We start from the raw sequence: 16,617 nt of genomic DNA, 5'->3' as shown, positions 1-16,617 counted from the left end.
TATATTTAGTCAGCACTCAAGTCACTTTTAAATTATTTAATATGTCCCACAATAGTACATAAGCCATTTGGAAACATGCCAATGCCTGCTTTTCCTTCATCTTAACAATTAATATTTCTGACTGAAATGGTCCTCTTTTACACAGAAGTGTGCACACTATTCTTTGTTTCATTGATCTTAGGGATTGTTTTCCGGGTTTCCATGTGCACACTATTCTAAGATCCCTAGATGGATCACTCATCACCGCTCTATGAATCTAACACTGTTGGATATTAACCCTAAGTGTTTTAGGCTTCATCAGTGAACTGCCCCTTTTCCTTCCCCCAGAGAAGCTTACAGTGCTCTTGTGAGCATCCCTAATCTCCTGAGTTTATCTTTAACCTTTCCTTTGTGTTTCACCTCTCATTGTCACAACTCCCCAAGTCAATCTTGATGACTTATGAGCCAAAACTTTTTGGCAATTTGACTTTGTATTTGTGGTGCTTTGTATTTGTAGTGTTGTGTATTTGTACCTACTTTTCTATCTCCCCTATAGCCTTTTTCATATTTTACTATAGAAACAATGTTCTTTACTTAAACACAAAAAGACTGTTAATGCTATGCTCCTAATATTTGGGAGTTTGTTGACTCTGAAATATATCTGCTCCTGTGCATCCATCATAACTACTTGACTCAAGCTTCAGTGCTGTAATTCCTAACATCCCAAAAATGAGGTCCCATTGTGGGACTAGGACGGACCTGGGGCAAATGACAAAGCCACTCTGGCATTGAAATAGGACAGTCTAGAAAGCATAAATGCATGGTTTTGATGCAAGCTATTATGACTTAAGAGACAGGACCCCCTTGGGTAAGGACAAGCTGAAATGGCCTTAGGACTTAGTCTGGGATTTATAGTAAAAGCCTTGCTAGCTCTCAGAGAACTAAGAGCCCAGAGAACTTAGTTTGGGACCTTTATCTCTTTTTTCTTTTTCCTTTTTTTTTTTTTGCTTTTTGGGTCACACCAGCGATGCACAGGGGATACTCCTGGCTTTACACTCAGGAATTCTGGCGGTGCTTGGGGGAACATATGGATGTTAGGGATCAAAACTGGGTCAATCACAAGCAAGGCAAATGCCCTATCTGCTGTACTATTGCTCCAGCCCCCCACCCACCCCCATCTTTATCTCTTAATGTGTTTATCCAAACAACTCCAAGTATTGATAAGAAGTAGACTTAATTGTTTGATTAATTGTTTGACTTAATTGTTTGATATATGACTAGAGGGAATAAGAAAAGCAATATAGATATCCCTGGGAGACACGGTATCTCCTGAGCTAATCTCCCCCAGGGAATTGCCTCTGTAAAGGATCAATCACAGGGACATGCAGCCCTATATCTCTGACTCCTTCAGATGTTCTATATATTATGTTAGCAGCTCTGTATTAAACAGGTCATTTTCACAGTCAGTCTGTGTTCGCCCAACTCTTTGTTCTGCTGGGGAGGCCTGGGGAAGACAGGGAGGTAGTTCTCGGCCACTGAAAGCAGGCATCCCAGCACCCATGCTTTGTGAACTCACAAACAAGAGCCTGGTGCCCTTGACCTCTCCAGAAATCTGTGAACACCAGAGGAAGACAATTTCCTTAGTCTAGAAGCCTCTGAGAAAAGAGGACAGTAGCAGTTTTTTAAAAGCTCAACCCTCTCACTAACCTCCACATCACTTGTGTTCTCCTCTTCAACTTCTCCCTCTTCAGCCTCCTCCTCATCTGAACTATCTTCCTGTTTATCTGAAAAGTGAGGGATAAGATCAACTTCAACGGAATCCCGCCTCATTGCACCTAAAAGCCAACAATGCACTTTCGCCTCGGAGTTGTAGATGATGCTGAGCACGAAAGCTCACTTCAGTAATAGGCAGAGATGACAGAGCACTCTGCGTGAAGACACAACAACTATGTGAAACAAGATACTCAGCCCAGAGTTCCTCCTTAGCGCACCAGTACCTTTTTTACTTTTCTCCGACGATTTCTCCTCGTTGGCATCCCTGCTTCTAATCTTATCCAGGGCTGGTAGGGAGCTCATGTTGATAAGGGCTCGTGTGGCCGTCATTTCATCCAGCCAAACCACATTACCTAACACAAATGTAAAACAAAATGTCACACTGCATCCAAATGGCAAGTTTTTTGAGGGCAGTGAGTGCATCATTCTCACTCAGGCATCATCTAGCTGCAGACGGGCTCAGTAAATGCATAAACCATGCAATGAAAGTGGCACAAGAGAGTGGTGGAAACTCCTGAGGGCTGGAGAGGCAGTGCTGCAGGCCAGAGGCCCAGGCTGGATTCCCAGCACCACCAGGAGTAGCCCCTGAGCAACACTGGTTGTGCCCACCCCCCACCCCCATTGAAAACTAACTCACTGATAAAATTAGGCTGGAGTTGCTTTTCAAAACCAAATTTTACAATATAATGACAAAATAGTCCATGCGATTCTGTATATTGAAACTGCCTGGCACAGCAATGTCAGCAGTTCTTGATGACTATTGTCCAATCAATTTGAATTATCCTTTAAACCAAAGGTTCCAAACATTCTCTGGCCTATCTCCACCTTTTCAGAACAACAACAACAACAAAAACAATAAGAACAACAACAAAAAGCTACCCAGAGCAGTAGTACAGAAAGTAGGGGGCTTGCCTGGCATGCAGCTCACCTGGGTTCAATCCCTAACATCCCATATGAACCCCCTGAGCCCCGCTAGGAGTGATCCCAGAGTGCAGAGCCAGGAGTAAGCCCTGAACACTGACAGGTGTAGCCCCAAACAAACCAAAAAAATCATGCAGTGCCCCCTGAAAATATGTCTGAAGCAAATGAACAGAAAGAAGCACCTTGAAAAGGGTGACTCTCCCACCAGGAATGTGTGTGACACCTAGTCATGCAAAACTGTAGCCCGGAGGAAGAGGGGAAAAAAATCTTTATTATTGTTTTGCTTGTTTTCTTTTGAGGCCACACCCAGCGGGGCTCAGGGGTTACTCTTGGCTCTGCATTCAGGACTATCTCCTGGCAGGCTCTGGGGACCATATGGGATGCCGGGGATTGAACCTGGGTTGGGTGCATACAAAGCAAAAGCCTTACCTGCTGTACTATGTCTCTCTCTGGTCCCCTAAAATTTCATTTTATTTTTTAAAAAGCAAGCAAGCAACAGGAAAATCCAGCTGTTATAACATTGACTGTATCTATTATTTAAGGTCCGCGAGCTGGCAGTAAGTAAAACCAGAGTAACCAAGACAAACTGAAAGAGAGTCTGGGACCGGAGAGATAGTAATGCAAGTACTGAGCTTGCCTTGCATGCATTCAACCTAGGTTTGATCCCCAGAACCCCATATGATCCCCAAGTCTGCCAGAAGTAATTCCTGAGCATAGAGTAAGTCCTGAGCACTGTTGGGTATGGCCACTGAACCCCAGCACTGTCGGGTATGGCCACCACCCCTGAGAAAAAGAAAGGAGAGAGAGGGGGGACAGAGAGAGAGAGAGAGAAAGAGAGAGAGAGAGAGAGAGAAAGAGGGAGAGAGGAGAAAAGTGCCTGCCACAGGGAAACTGGGGACACTAGTGGTGGGAAATGTACACTGGTGTTGGAACATTATATGACTGAAACCCAATCATAAACAACTTTGCAACTGTTTATAACTTTGTAGCACTGTGATTTAATTAAAAAAAATATATATATATAGTAAATCACGGTGCTTCAAATAAAAATATTTAAGAATACATATGGTTAAGAATACAGCAACTACAATAAAAATATTTAAGAAAACATATAGAGTTAAGAATGCAATAACTACAATTATGAGTGAAGGGCTCAGGAGATAGCTCAAAGGGCTGGAGCACATCTTCGTGAGAGGGAAGCTCAGGCTTGACTGTCAATACCAGAGTTCCTGAGCAGCACTGGGTATAGCCCCCGCCCCCCACTTCCAATTTATAAGCTGAAAACACAACCAAACAATTTACAGCTGGAGACTGGGGATACAGACCAGTGGTAAAATTGGGTTCAATCCCTGGTATGTGCGTGTATGCGCAAGAAGGAAAAGCAAGGGCCAGCAGGAAAAGTTCCAGGAACAGTGGAGAGCAAGCAGAGGTGAGAAACCTGGTCTGTCTGAGGGCTCCTGTCTAGTGCCGACTCAGAGATACCAAGGCAGCCAAGTTGCAATCAAAGCCTAGAGCCCTGAAATGCAGCCCCAACTTTTATACAATACAGCTGGATCCTCTCCTTTGGCAGGAAATTTAGTGTTAGAGACTTTATTCATGGACACGAGAATCAGATGCCAGCCCCTGCCTCCCGGAGCCCTGGTTGGCTCTGAAATGACTGCAGTCTCCCAGGGCAGGGTCTGGCGGACTGGGAAAGACATTCTGATTCTCATCACCAACCAACTTCTCTCTCCTGGGCTAAGAGCACAGAGTGAACTGAGTCAGTCGATCACCATCTGCCATGGTAAAAACCCTTTCAAAATCATTAACAAAATTCACTAGAAAACTTGGGTGTACTTACAGGAGGTATCGTCCAACCATTCAATATGAGCCGGAGGATATTCCTTAAAATAGGAAAAGATATCCTGGGTGCTCATCTCATCAACTCCGCAAATATAGATTGTCTCCAGTCTCACTTTGGGGATTGCTGGAAACAGAAGACACAGAAGAAACAAATGAATTTTTCTACTTGCTGCTGCATATTCCATTAGAACGCCTTTACAACAGTTCAGATAATGTGTTTAGGAAAGCAGGACACTGGAAGAGATGACAACTACTTCCAAGGAAAATGAGATGTGACAACAAGGTAATGATTTTAATTATGGAACTTTAGAACAGGCAGAGCAGGCTGAAAAGATTAAACAAATTATGCTGATAAAATGCATAATATGTCTTCCCCCAATTAACCTGAACTAATTAAAGCGGTATCAAATTTAATGGGATTTTTGTTTTAGGGCCATACTCAGCAATACTCAAGCTTACTTGTGGCTCTGTGATCAGAGGTTACTCTTGGTGGGACTCAGGACAGGTATGAAATCAGGTCTGTCACATGCAAGGCAAGTAAGTACCTAAAGTTCTGCACTATCTGCTCAGACTTCAATAGGATTATTAATTGAACCAAGATGATTATAAAAATTTAATTTCTGTACTCATGTTCATGAGAAACATGGGTTTTGGCTTTTTGGTTTGGGAACATACTCAGCAGTGCTCAGGGTTCATTCCTGGCTCTGTGCTCTGGGATCATGCCTGAAAGAGTATGGGGAACCGTATGTGGTAGTGAGGATCGAACCAGGTTCAGCTGCAGGCTAGACACATCTAAGCCCAGTACAATCTCTTCAGCCTTGATTTTATAAAGTTTCTAAATATAAGTCAAAGAGAAATGTGCAATTAAAAAGTAATTTAAGGGGCTGGAGCAATAGCACAGCGGGTAGGGTGTTTGCCTTGCATGCGGCAGACCCGGGTTCGATTCCCAGCATCCCATATGGTCCCCTGAGCACCACCAGGGGTGATTCCTGAGTGCAGAGTCAGGAGTAACCCCTGTGCATCACCAGGTGTGACCCAAAAAGCAAAAAAAAAAAAAAAAAAAAAAAAAGTAATTTTTTTAAAAAAAGGTTGGAAAGATAGCAAAACAGGTTGGAGTGCATGCTCTACATGCAGGCAGCCCAGGTTTGATGCTCTATACCACCTGGTCCCCTGAGCATCACTGAACACTGAGTCATTCTGTACCCCACTGGGTACAGCCTCCAAACCAAATTAATTAAATAATTATTAAAGAAATGACAATGTGGGGCTGGAGCAATAGCACAGTGGGTAGGGCGTTTGCCTTGCACGCGGCCGACCCGGGTTCGATTCCCAGCATCCCATATGGTCCACTGAGCACCGCCGGGAGTAATTCCTGAGTGTAAAGCCAGGAGTAACCCCTGTGCATCGCCGGGTGTGACCCAAAAAGCAAAAAAAAAAAAAGACAATGTCCTGCGATATAAGGCAAAGTATGAAGCTAGAGTTAAGAAATCCTACAAATCAGTAAGAAAATAATAAACTAAGGGGCTGGAATAATAGTGCAGCAGCTAGGGCATTTGCCTTGCACCGCGGCTGTATCCTGTATGTTTTCCCCCAAGCACCACCAGGAGTAATTCCTGAGTACAGAGCCTGAGTAATCCCTGAGCATCACTGAGTGTGACCCAAAAGGCAAAAAAAAAAAAAAAAAAAGGAAAAGGAAAAGGAAAATAAAATAAAATAAAATAAAATAAAATAAAATAAAATAAAATAAGGGAAAAGGGCTAGTCCCACAAAAGTCAATACCCACATGACTCATGAAAGGAGAGTTTGCTACTGTAAACAGGATACCAGTTTCTCACTGAAAAAGTTTTGTAAAAAAAAAATTATCTTTTAAATAAATGGAAAAAAATCTTTTTAAAAGTTTATTAACCTCCTGATTAACCACAGCAGTGTGTTGAGGAAGAGCTAGTATGCAGTGACAGAGACCAGTGTCACTAGACAGCACCCTAGAGCACCCTAGAGCACAGAGGCGGGGTGTCTGATACCATGTTACCCAACACACGCCCTAGAACATAGGAACTGGGGGTGTGTGATACAATGTCACTTAACCCATGCCCTAGAGCACAGAAACTGGGGGTGTCTGATACAATGTCACCTAACTCACCCCTAGAGCACAAAGGGGGGGTTCTGATACAATGTCACCTAACCCATGCCCTAGAGCATAGGAACGGGGTATCTGATACAAATATCACCTAACATACCCCTAGAGCAAAGGAACTGAGGGTATTTGATACAATATCACCTATCACACCAGAGCACAGGAAGGTGTGTGGGGGGGGAGGGGAGGCGGTCTGATACAATGTCACCTAATACATGACCTAGAGCACAGGAACTGGGGATGTCTGATAGTCACCTAACACACTGCCAGGGATCATGGGAACTGGGGATGTGTGATACCATGTCACCCAACACACTTCCCAGACCACTCCTTACTGGCACCCTAGAACACCCTAGAGATCCACAATCCTACACACTTGTGGATTTACAGAGTAGCCCACATTGAAATGCCCATTCCAGCACAACTTCTATGAATACAGTAGCTATCAGCAATTACAGTTTTCCCATATGAAAGAAATCATGATTTATTTGTATTATAGAATAGTTAGAAACAATGACAGAATATATTATATGCCATGAAAGATAGTAGCAAGTATTACTTGAGTTAAAAGAAAAAATAAGCAAACTGCTGAAAATTAGCACAATGATGATTAAAAAAAAAAATCAACCCAGAGAGAATACAAGAGATAAAGTGCTTGTCTCACCTGCAGCCAGCCCTGTATTTGATTCCATGGGTAACATATGGTCCCCTGACAACCACCACTGGGAGTAATTCCCAAGCACAGAGTAAGAGTCCCCTAATATCACCAGGTGTGGCCTCCCACCCCAAAAAACAAAAACAAAAAATTAATATAAGCATACAATTTCTAAGGATACATACTTCTATATACAAATACCTATAAAATGGTGTGGTTTCATTCACAGCACACCAAGTACTGTCGGGACGAAGAAAAATTAATGTTGTCAAGAAATAATCTGGGGCTGGAGCGACGACAGTACAGTAAAAATGGCATTTGCCTTTGCATGCAGTAAACCTGGGTTTGATACCGGAACCACTTAAGGTCCCCTGAGCAGCACCAGGAGTGATCCTTGAGCACAGCCAGATGTGGCCCCAAAACAAAGAACTATGGCCTTACTATGATATTGTTATATTTTTATTGAATACTTTGGGTATATTATCTCACATGATCTTTCAATTAGAAATGTGCAAGTGCCCACTTCGCCGCGCCCGCAGCCCCAGTATGACTGAGGAGGACAAGGGAGCTGCTTTGGACACCAGCAGCCCGCCAGCAACCTGCACGCAGGGGCCACGGCTTTCTGAGTGCAAAATGGAGACGCAGAACCTCTCTCTAGGTTTCTCCATCTTATGAGCACCATAAAAGGGTAAAAGTTTATAGTGATGTTATTTCTGGTTGTACTTTCCCTGGACTTTATACAGAAATCCAAAACCGCGCGGCCGCAGCAGCGGCCACGCAACCTAATGTCATCTTAGTATCAGCAATATGTAATGGTTCCTTCTTAATGGGTCCGACTTTTGTGGGAGATCCTAACAAGAATAGTAAGTCTTTTGCTGAAATACTGAAGGCAATGAAAGTGGTAGCCATCTCTCTAGACTGAACTAAGCTATATCCCCACGCTGGCTGAGAAGAAATACCCTTCTTTCTCGGGAAGAAACGCGGTGTGGTGTCAAACATAGTGTGATGTCCATTAAGCAAACAGACCTGGTGGCGTGGGAATGGGATATAAGGGGAAAAATTATGTACATGGAAACAGCGGGACGCTGGTGGAATCTCGAGCCGGAGCCGATACCAGCGCAAGACCTTTGGTTCCAGAAACTGCTTGCAGACATTCTACTAGACTATCAACTAAGCCAGAGCCCCACGCCAGCTGATGACGGGAAATAACCATCCTCTTCGGTTTTTTTCCCTTTGTCAGACAGCGTGGCGATTACTAAACAGGTGTGAACTTGGTGGCGCGGGGCAAGGGGGAAAAACAAAAGTTATGTAACAAACAGCGGGACTTAATATCTCTATATTCTTAGCAATGGAGAACTATCAAATGCTTCCTTGGCAATAGGACTGTCTTTTTCTTTTTGGGGGGAAACCCCAGCAACGGTAGTGAGTTGTGTGTTGAAACATGGAATGTAATCGAGATAAAGCGTAAACGAAGTGAAACTTATCATGTACAAGGATGGGGACTGGGGAGGTGGGAGGGGGCGGCAGATATACTGGGGGGGTTGGTGATGGAAGATGGGCACTGGTGAAGGGAAGGGTGTTTGAGTATTGTATAACTGACATAATCCTGAGAACTATGTAACCCTCCACTTGGTGATTCAATAAAAAAAATTAAAAAAAAAAAAGAAATGTGCAAGTATGCCAATAAGAAAATGTAACTTCGAGGGGCCGGAGCGATAGTACAGTGAGTAGGGCATTTGCCTTGCACGCGGCTGATCCGAGTTCAATTCCTGGTATCTCATATGGTCCCCCAAACACTGCCAGCAGTAATTCCTGACTGCAGAGCCAGGAGTAACCACTGAGCATCACCAGGTGTGACCCAAAAAGCAAGAATTAAACAAATTTAACTTTGAAGTAGGTGTGCTTCACCTTGGAGTGGCCCACACTCCCTTCTGCTCTGTGTGGAGCCTCTACCCTTCCCTTTATGCCATCCTCTATTTTGGTTACCTACACCCTAACAAGAGACTGGCATTCCTTCCATGTTCTTCATGGAGAATTCTCCTCTCTCCCTCTCATATGTCCTCAAGGAGACTACCGTGCAGGTAGGGTGCTTGCTTGGCACATGGCTAACCCCGTTCAATACCTGCCATCCATATGGTTCCCCAGCATCGCCAGGACTGATCCCTCAACAGAGCCAGGAGAAAGCCCTGCATACAGCCAGGTATAGACTCCAAACAAACATTTTTTTTTCTTTTGCATACTCATGTAACTTTATGCTTAATTTCCTTTTTGAGGTGGGTGGGAGTTGTTTAGGGGGCAAACTTATTCAGTGGTACTCAGAATCACTCCCAGCAATACTCAGGAGACAATGCAGTGCTGGAAATTGAACTGGGGTTATCTAGATGCAAGGTGAATGCCTTAACCCTGTACTACCTGTAAGGCCCAGACTTAAATTCTCTACAAGATCTGAGAAGGAAGTAAGGCACAAATGAAATTGTAGCCTGTGTAATTTCTGCACATCTTTCTTTCCCTCCCTCTCACAAGTAATTCTGCCAAGAAGTCAACGTGCATTATTTCTAAGCACGTTTAAATGTCAGGTATTATTATTTAAAGTAAACTTAAAATACTGAGACTGAAATGATAGTACAGGGGGTAGGCTATTTTTCCTTGCATGTGGCTGACTTGGGTTCGATCCTGGCATCCCATATTGTCCCCTGAGCACCATCAGGAGTAATTCCTGAGCAGAGCCAGAAGTAATCCCTCAGCATCGCCAAGTATAGCCCCCAAACCAGAAAGTAATTAGCTAAAATAAAGTTAAATAAACTTTAAAAAATTATGAAAACTTTCAGATCAATACAACTTTTAATAGTTACTCTGTTATTTCATTTTAAACTGCAAGAATGGCTTAACAAGAACTCACTTAGGTGGGGCCAGATTAAATCAGATAAATAACCTTCTGCCAGCCAGATTTGTGAAGATGGAGACAGAAAAACTGTCTTCAGTAACTCAATAACAATGTCCAGTGCCCAGCAGTGCACCAGTGAGCAGAAACCTGGATGCAACGGAAGCCTACAGTGGACAAGAATTAATTGACAGGTTGGGAAACAGAAAGGTAGCCCAGGGGCCAGGAAGACTGCTCAAATGGTCAGAGAACATGTCAGGCCTACAGAAGCCCCAAGTCTAATTCAAGGGATTTTCAAGGGATCAAGGATTTTTTTATCTTGGCCAGAGTGACCCTTGTGAGCCGCCTACACCATGTCACTGGGCCCAAGCACTGAGTCACCCACATGGCTGATATTGCCAGTACAAAACCTAGGCCACCTAAACATTACTTGAAGGCACAATTTTTTTTTTTAACAAAAGTTTTTTTAAAAAAAAGGCCCACTTAGAAAAAGGTGGGCCGGGGGCTGGAGCGATAGCACAGCGGGTAGGGCGTTTGCCTTGCACGCGGCCGACCCGGGTTCTAATCCCAGCGTCCCATATGGTCCCCTGAGCACCGCCAGGGGTGATTCCTGAGTGAAGAGCCAGGAGTAACCCCTGTGCATCGCCGGGTGTGACCCAAAAAACAAAAAAAAAAAAAAAAAAAGAAAAGAAAAAGGTGGGCCAAAGAGATAGTCCAGAGGATAGGGCCATACATTTCCTCTGCATATGACTGACCTGAGTTCAATCCCCAGCACCCCATATGGTCCCTTGAGCCTACAAGGACTGATCCCTGAGCACTGAGTAGGCCCTGTGCACCACCAGGTGTGGCCCCAAAACAAAACAAGAGCAACAACAAAAAGTTTTTGCTCTAGGTGATCTTCTCAGTCTTTCAGCTAAAAGTCATAATTGATTTGTCCCCCCACCCATCCCGCCTTTTTGGCCACACCTAGCAGTGCTCAGACCTTATTTCTGGCTCTGTGCTTAGGGATCACCCCTGGTAAGGCTCAGGGAACCACATGGAATAGTTGGGATCGAACCCAGATCATCTGCGTATAAGACAAGCGCCCTACCTGTCGTACCTTCTCGAGCCCCAAAACCATGACTGCAGAAGAAAAAGACCCTTTAGGGTCATTCTGAAGAAAAGACCCAAGAACAGGGTGAGTTCCTGGAGATGACAGGAACAGACAGATGATCATGGAGAAAATACCTTCTAGGAGATACTTTCATCTATAAGCAGACAGCAAAAAAAACAAAGATACAAAAGAAACAGATAAATATATAGAGCATCATAGTATCATGCTAAGAAAACATTGTAACAATAATGTTGGACATGAGATTTGCCTTAAATTCAAAAGACCCCAGCTGGCCCAAGTGAGCACACAGTGGGGGAGTAGCCCCTGGAAAGATAGATAGTACAAAAGTTAAAAGTGCTTGCTTTGCATGTGTGACCTTGGTTTTATTCCTCCAACCACAGAACTAGGAATACCCCTGAGCACTGTGGGTGTGGCCCCCAAGCAAACAAAGTACAGATTAAAAAAAAAAGTCTCAAAAATAAAAAAAGACTATGAAGAATCAATTTCTGGTCTCAGGGTTGGATAAGATAGTTATAGTAAATAGAGCACATACCTTGCACATCTTCAATCCCCAGCATCTCATATGGTACCCTAAAACCCCATCAGGAGTGATCCCTAAGTGCAGAACCAAGTAAACCCTGAGACCAAAAAATGAGAAAGAAAAAATATTTTGTCTTCAAATAGTTGTAATTTGTATTTTAGTGTGAAAAGAATATACACACCCAAAGTTGGGCAAAGAACAATCTTTTCTTTTTTGGGGGGGGGGCTTTTATTTATTTTTTTTATTTAATAGTTCATTTTTAATTAGTGAGTCAACGTGAGGGTACAGTTACAGATTCATATATTTTTGTGCTCATGTTTCTCCCTTACAAAGTTTGATAACCCATCCCTTCACCAGTGCCCATTCTCTACCAAAAGTAAACCCAACATCCCTCCCCCCCTCCCCAGTCCTGTCTCCCCACACCCCACACTGCCACTATGGCAGGGTGTTCCCTTTTGTTCTCTCTTTCTGATTGGGTGTTGTGGTTTGCAATAAAGGTGTTGAGTGGCCATTGTGTTCAGTCTCTAGTCTATATTGGGCCCGCATCATCTTTCCCCCACATGACCTCCGATCACATTTTACTTGGTGTTCCCTTCTCTGAGTTGCCCAGAATGAGAGACCAGCCTCCAAGCCATGGAGACAACCTCCTGGTACTCATTTCTACTATTCTTGGGTGTTAGTCTTATAGTCTGTTATTCTATAGTCCACAGATGAGTGCAATCTTCCTATGTCTGTCTCTCTCTTTCTGACTCATTTCACTTAGCATAATACTTTCCATGCTGATCCACTTATATGCAAACGTCATGACCTCATTCTTTCTAACAGCTGCATAGTATTCCATTGTATAGATGTACCAGAGTTTCTTCAACCAGTCATCTGTTCTAGGGCACTCGGGTTTTTTCCAGATTCTGGCTATTGTAAACAGTGCTGCGATGAACATATAAGTGCAGATGTCATTTCTTCTATACTTTTTGGCTTTTCTGGGATATATTCCCAGCAGTGGTATTGCTGGGTCAAATGGGAGCTCAACCTCTAGTTTTTTGAGAATCGTCCATATTGTTTTCCAAAAGGGCTGAACTAGCCGACATTCCCACCAGCAGTGTAGAAGGGTCCCTTTCTCCCCACATCCTCTCCAACAGCGGTTGCTTTTGAAAGAACAATCTTTTCAAAAAAGCTGTTTGGGGCAGAGCGATAGCTCAGCTGGCTAGAACACACGCTTTGCACATTAAGGCCAAGTCCCACCCCCAGTGCTGCCTGCTCCCTGAGCACCACTGGGAGTCATCCCCAAGCACTAAACCTGGGAGCAGCCTCTGAGTACTGCTGGGTGTGGCTCCCCCAAACAAAAACAAATAAAACAGCCTGGTAAAGATATTAAAAAGAGATGTGAAAGTGGACATTAGAATAACTCTTAACACTGCAGAGAGAGTTCTGGTTCAAAAGAGACCCAAACTGACAATGACAAACTGTTTCAGAGATGGGAAGTGTTAAGCTCAAGATGCGATGGAAGACTGTCAAAAGAGAATGTCCAGAGCCAGAGAGATGATTAAGGGCCTAAGAGATTCGTCTTAAATTTGAAGGACTGTGGCTGGATTCCTAGCTGGCCCCTGAGTGAGCACAGAGTCGGGGAGTAGCCCTGCACACTGCTGGTTTTCTTGGCCCAAATACCAGTGCCTCCTCACCCCGCCCCCACCTAAAGAACGAGAATTCCCAATGCTTCCTCACCTTGCTGACAATGTCAATGCTTAAAATAAACAATGAAGAAGGCACCTAGATTTATGCACAATCACTGGGAAATGAAGACTGGACATTTACTGAGCAAGGTGGTGAGAGCTCCATCTTGGATTTTTCTAACAGGGGGAAAAAAAAAGAAAGAAAATGAAAGACTGGTATTAGGATACAACCTCAAGTCTTTAAGAAAGCATATTAAAGAATGCAGAGAAAAAGTAGCCTAACCCAAGGCTTGAGATTCAGAAATCCAAAAACCTGGAAGACACTGAATACAGGAACCTGTAGTGTGAGAGAAGGCAGCAAAACTTAGGCAAGCCGAAAGTAGACTATCGATTGAACACAATGTCTACTCAATGCTCTACTGCAAACCACAACACCCAAAAGGAGAGAGAGAGAACAAAAGGGAATGCCCTGCCACAGAGGCGAGGTGGGGGTGGGGAAATGGAGGGAGAAGGATACTGGGATCATTGGTGGTGGAGAATGGGCACTGATGGAGGGATGGATATTCGATCATCGTTTGACTGAAATACAAACACTAAAGTTTAAAAGTATGTAACTGTACGTCACAGTGATTTACTATTAAAATAATAATAATAGAAAAAAACTAATAATAATAATAGAAAAAAAACTTAGGCAACATAACTTACCAAAGACTACATATAAAGGATGGATAAGGAATAAATTACTAATGATGAATGTAAGAATGTAAAAAATGCATCAGAAACACCAACATCCCAACATCAGGATGCATGATAGGAAGAATACTGACGCTGAGACTGTCAAGTGAAAAGGAAGAGACTATGGTAGGAAAAACAAGAATGAATCCACACCTTGAAAAGTTGAGGAGGAAATGGGGGCTTGAACAGGGAATACAGAGCTTGCGTTGCAAATAGTCAACCCATTTGATTGATCTGGGTACTGCATGGTCCCCCAAGCACTGTGGAGTGTAGCTTAAAAAAAAAAAATCCAGGGGCCAAGCAATAATAGTGTGGGTAAGGCATTTGCCTTGCACTCAGCAGGTCCACCCAGGTTCGATCCTTGATATCCAATGTGGTTCCCCTGAGCACCACAAGGAGTTGATTCCTGAACACAGAGCCAGGAGTAACTCCAGAGCATCACAGGGTGTGACACACCCCCCCAAAAAAAAATTAACAAATATGGGTCAGAGAGATAGTACAAGGGTAAAGGCACTTGCCTTGCACACAGGCATGGCATATGTCTGAGCAGTGCCAGGAGTGATCGCTGAGCACAGGACCTGGAGTAAGAGCACTGCAGATGGGGCCCCTACCTCTGCCAAAAACCCAAAATAAAGTAAAACAAGATGTGCAATTCAATGTTTTGGTTTGGTTTTGGAGCCATACTTGGGCTTACTCCTGGCTCTTTGCTCAGGGATAACTCCTAGCACTGCTGAGCAGACCAAATGTGGGGTGCCAGGGATTGAACCTGGGCCAGTCATGGGCAACACAAGCACCTTACCCATGGTACTATCTTCATTGTATCACTGTCATCCCGTTGTTCACTGATTTGCTCGAGAGGGCGTCAGTAACGTCTCCTCTCGTCCCTGTCGCATTTAGGGTCAGGGGAATGAGACCCATTATTGATACTGTTTTTGGCATATCAAATGCGCCACGAGTAGCTTGCCAGGCTCTGCCATAATGGTACTATCACGCTGATGCTAATTCACTATCTTTCTTTTTAAAATAGTTATGGCTTGTTGCTTTTTCATTTCGGTTTTGGGGTCACATATAGCTGTGCTCAGATCACACAAGTCTGCCACATGCAAGGCTAGCCCTAAACCCCTGTACTATCTCTCTGGCTCTGGTTTTATTTTTGGAATTTTTTTTTTTTTTTGGGTAAGGAATCTGGAACAACATTGCTCTTGAATGATAGTGCAAGAAAAAACTTTTATCTACTTTTTCTTTCTACTAATTGGTATAGAGCTATTACTAAGAACCAAAGCCTAAGAAAAGTAGTAAGAATACATTTTAATAAATCTAGCATAAAATATATTCCATTGAACTAACTTAAATGAAAAAAAAAACATGATTTCAGAATGCAGTAATAATCTCCAATTGGATAGGTAAAAATCTCTAAAGCGTTTTAAGCAGAGCAAACCCTGTAATGATTCTCTTAATAATGAGAAAATCCCAGCCACATTAAAGATTTATTTGGGGTGGGTTTTGAGCTTTAGTTTTTGAGCCATACCCAGCAGTGCTGGGAGCTATTCCTGGCTCTGCTCTCAGGCAGTGCTCAGAAGTCAGCTACATGCAAGGCAAGCACTTTTAACCCCATAATATCTCTCTAAGGGCTGGTACAGTGAATAGGGCACTTGCCTTGCACACCCAGCCAGGAGGAAGACCTGAGCACTGTTGAGTATAGGACACCTACCTCTTACAAAAATTTCTATTACCATCTAAGATACCTTTAAAAAAAAGTCTTTCCTATAGGAAATCACATTATTTCACTAAAAAGAAGCCAAGCTAACCTCTTCTCCTTTTCTGATAGGATTACCAAGCAAAACATTTCAAAATTTACCACAGATGGTATTCTATTTCAGTTCATTAAAGGCAAATAATCTAGCTCCTCATGGCAGTAAAATAAAATACAGGACTAGTAATAGAACAAGACTTCTAATTCATGATTCTAGGGTAAGTTCCATGGTAAAATGGAGAATTGTGCCATTTAAGTTTTAACAACTGAACAGTCATACATACCAAAGTAAGGAATATATGAAATACCAAAAGGGAGAGTTGAAGGAAAATAAACTCAATGGACTAAAATGGAGTCCTGAGATCAACAGTTAAATTGGGATAAACTTAAAAGTTTACTTGTACCATAATGCCCAAAAGGAGAGAGAATGGGGGAAAATGTCTACCATAGAGGCAGAGGGAGGGTTAGGATTGAAGGGGGAAGATACTGGGGAGACATTGGAGGCAGAAAATGTGCATTGGCGGAGAGATGGGTGTTCAATCATTGTATGACTGAAACTCAAACATGAAAGCTTTGTAACTGTATCTCACGGTGATTCAATTAAAAAGGAACAAAAACAGTTTACTTGTGAGGTGGGGGC

At 43.2% G+C, this 16,617-nt stretch overlaps 1 protein-coding gene across 2 annotated transcripts in view; it reads right to left on the bottom strand.

The window, feature by feature from the left end:
• The window catches only part of NCBP3 (nuclear cap binding subunit 3), a 47,426-nt gene that overhangs the window by 18,358 nt on the left and 12,451 nt on the right, over positions 1-16,617 (bottom strand). For both annotated transcript variants that reach the window (XR_008629086.1, XM_055129818.1), the window contains exons 4-6: positions 4,514-4,639; positions 1,977-2,105; positions 1,687-1,763 (exon numbers count right to left, since the gene is read on the bottom strand). Coding sequence is in view for 1 of the 2 variants with exons in the window: in XM_055129818.1 (XP_054985793.1) it covers positions 1,687-1,763; positions 1,977-2,105; positions 4,514-4,639 (332 nt within the window). In the remaining variant the exon portion in view is untranslated. The remainder of the gene's footprint in view (positions 1-1,686; positions 1,764-1,976; positions 2,106-4,513; positions 4,640-16,617) is intronic.

This window comes from Sorex araneus, chromosome 3, assembly GCF_027595985.1.
Source record: "Sorex araneus isolate mSorAra2 chromosome 3, mSorAra2.pri, whole genome shotgun sequence".
NCBI classification, from domain to species: Eukaryota; Metazoa; Chordata; class Mammalia; order Eulipotyphla; family Soricidae; genus Sorex; species Sorex araneus.
Note: the sequence above shows the minus strand (reverse complement) of the source record. Positions and strands in the feature narration are given on the sequence as shown.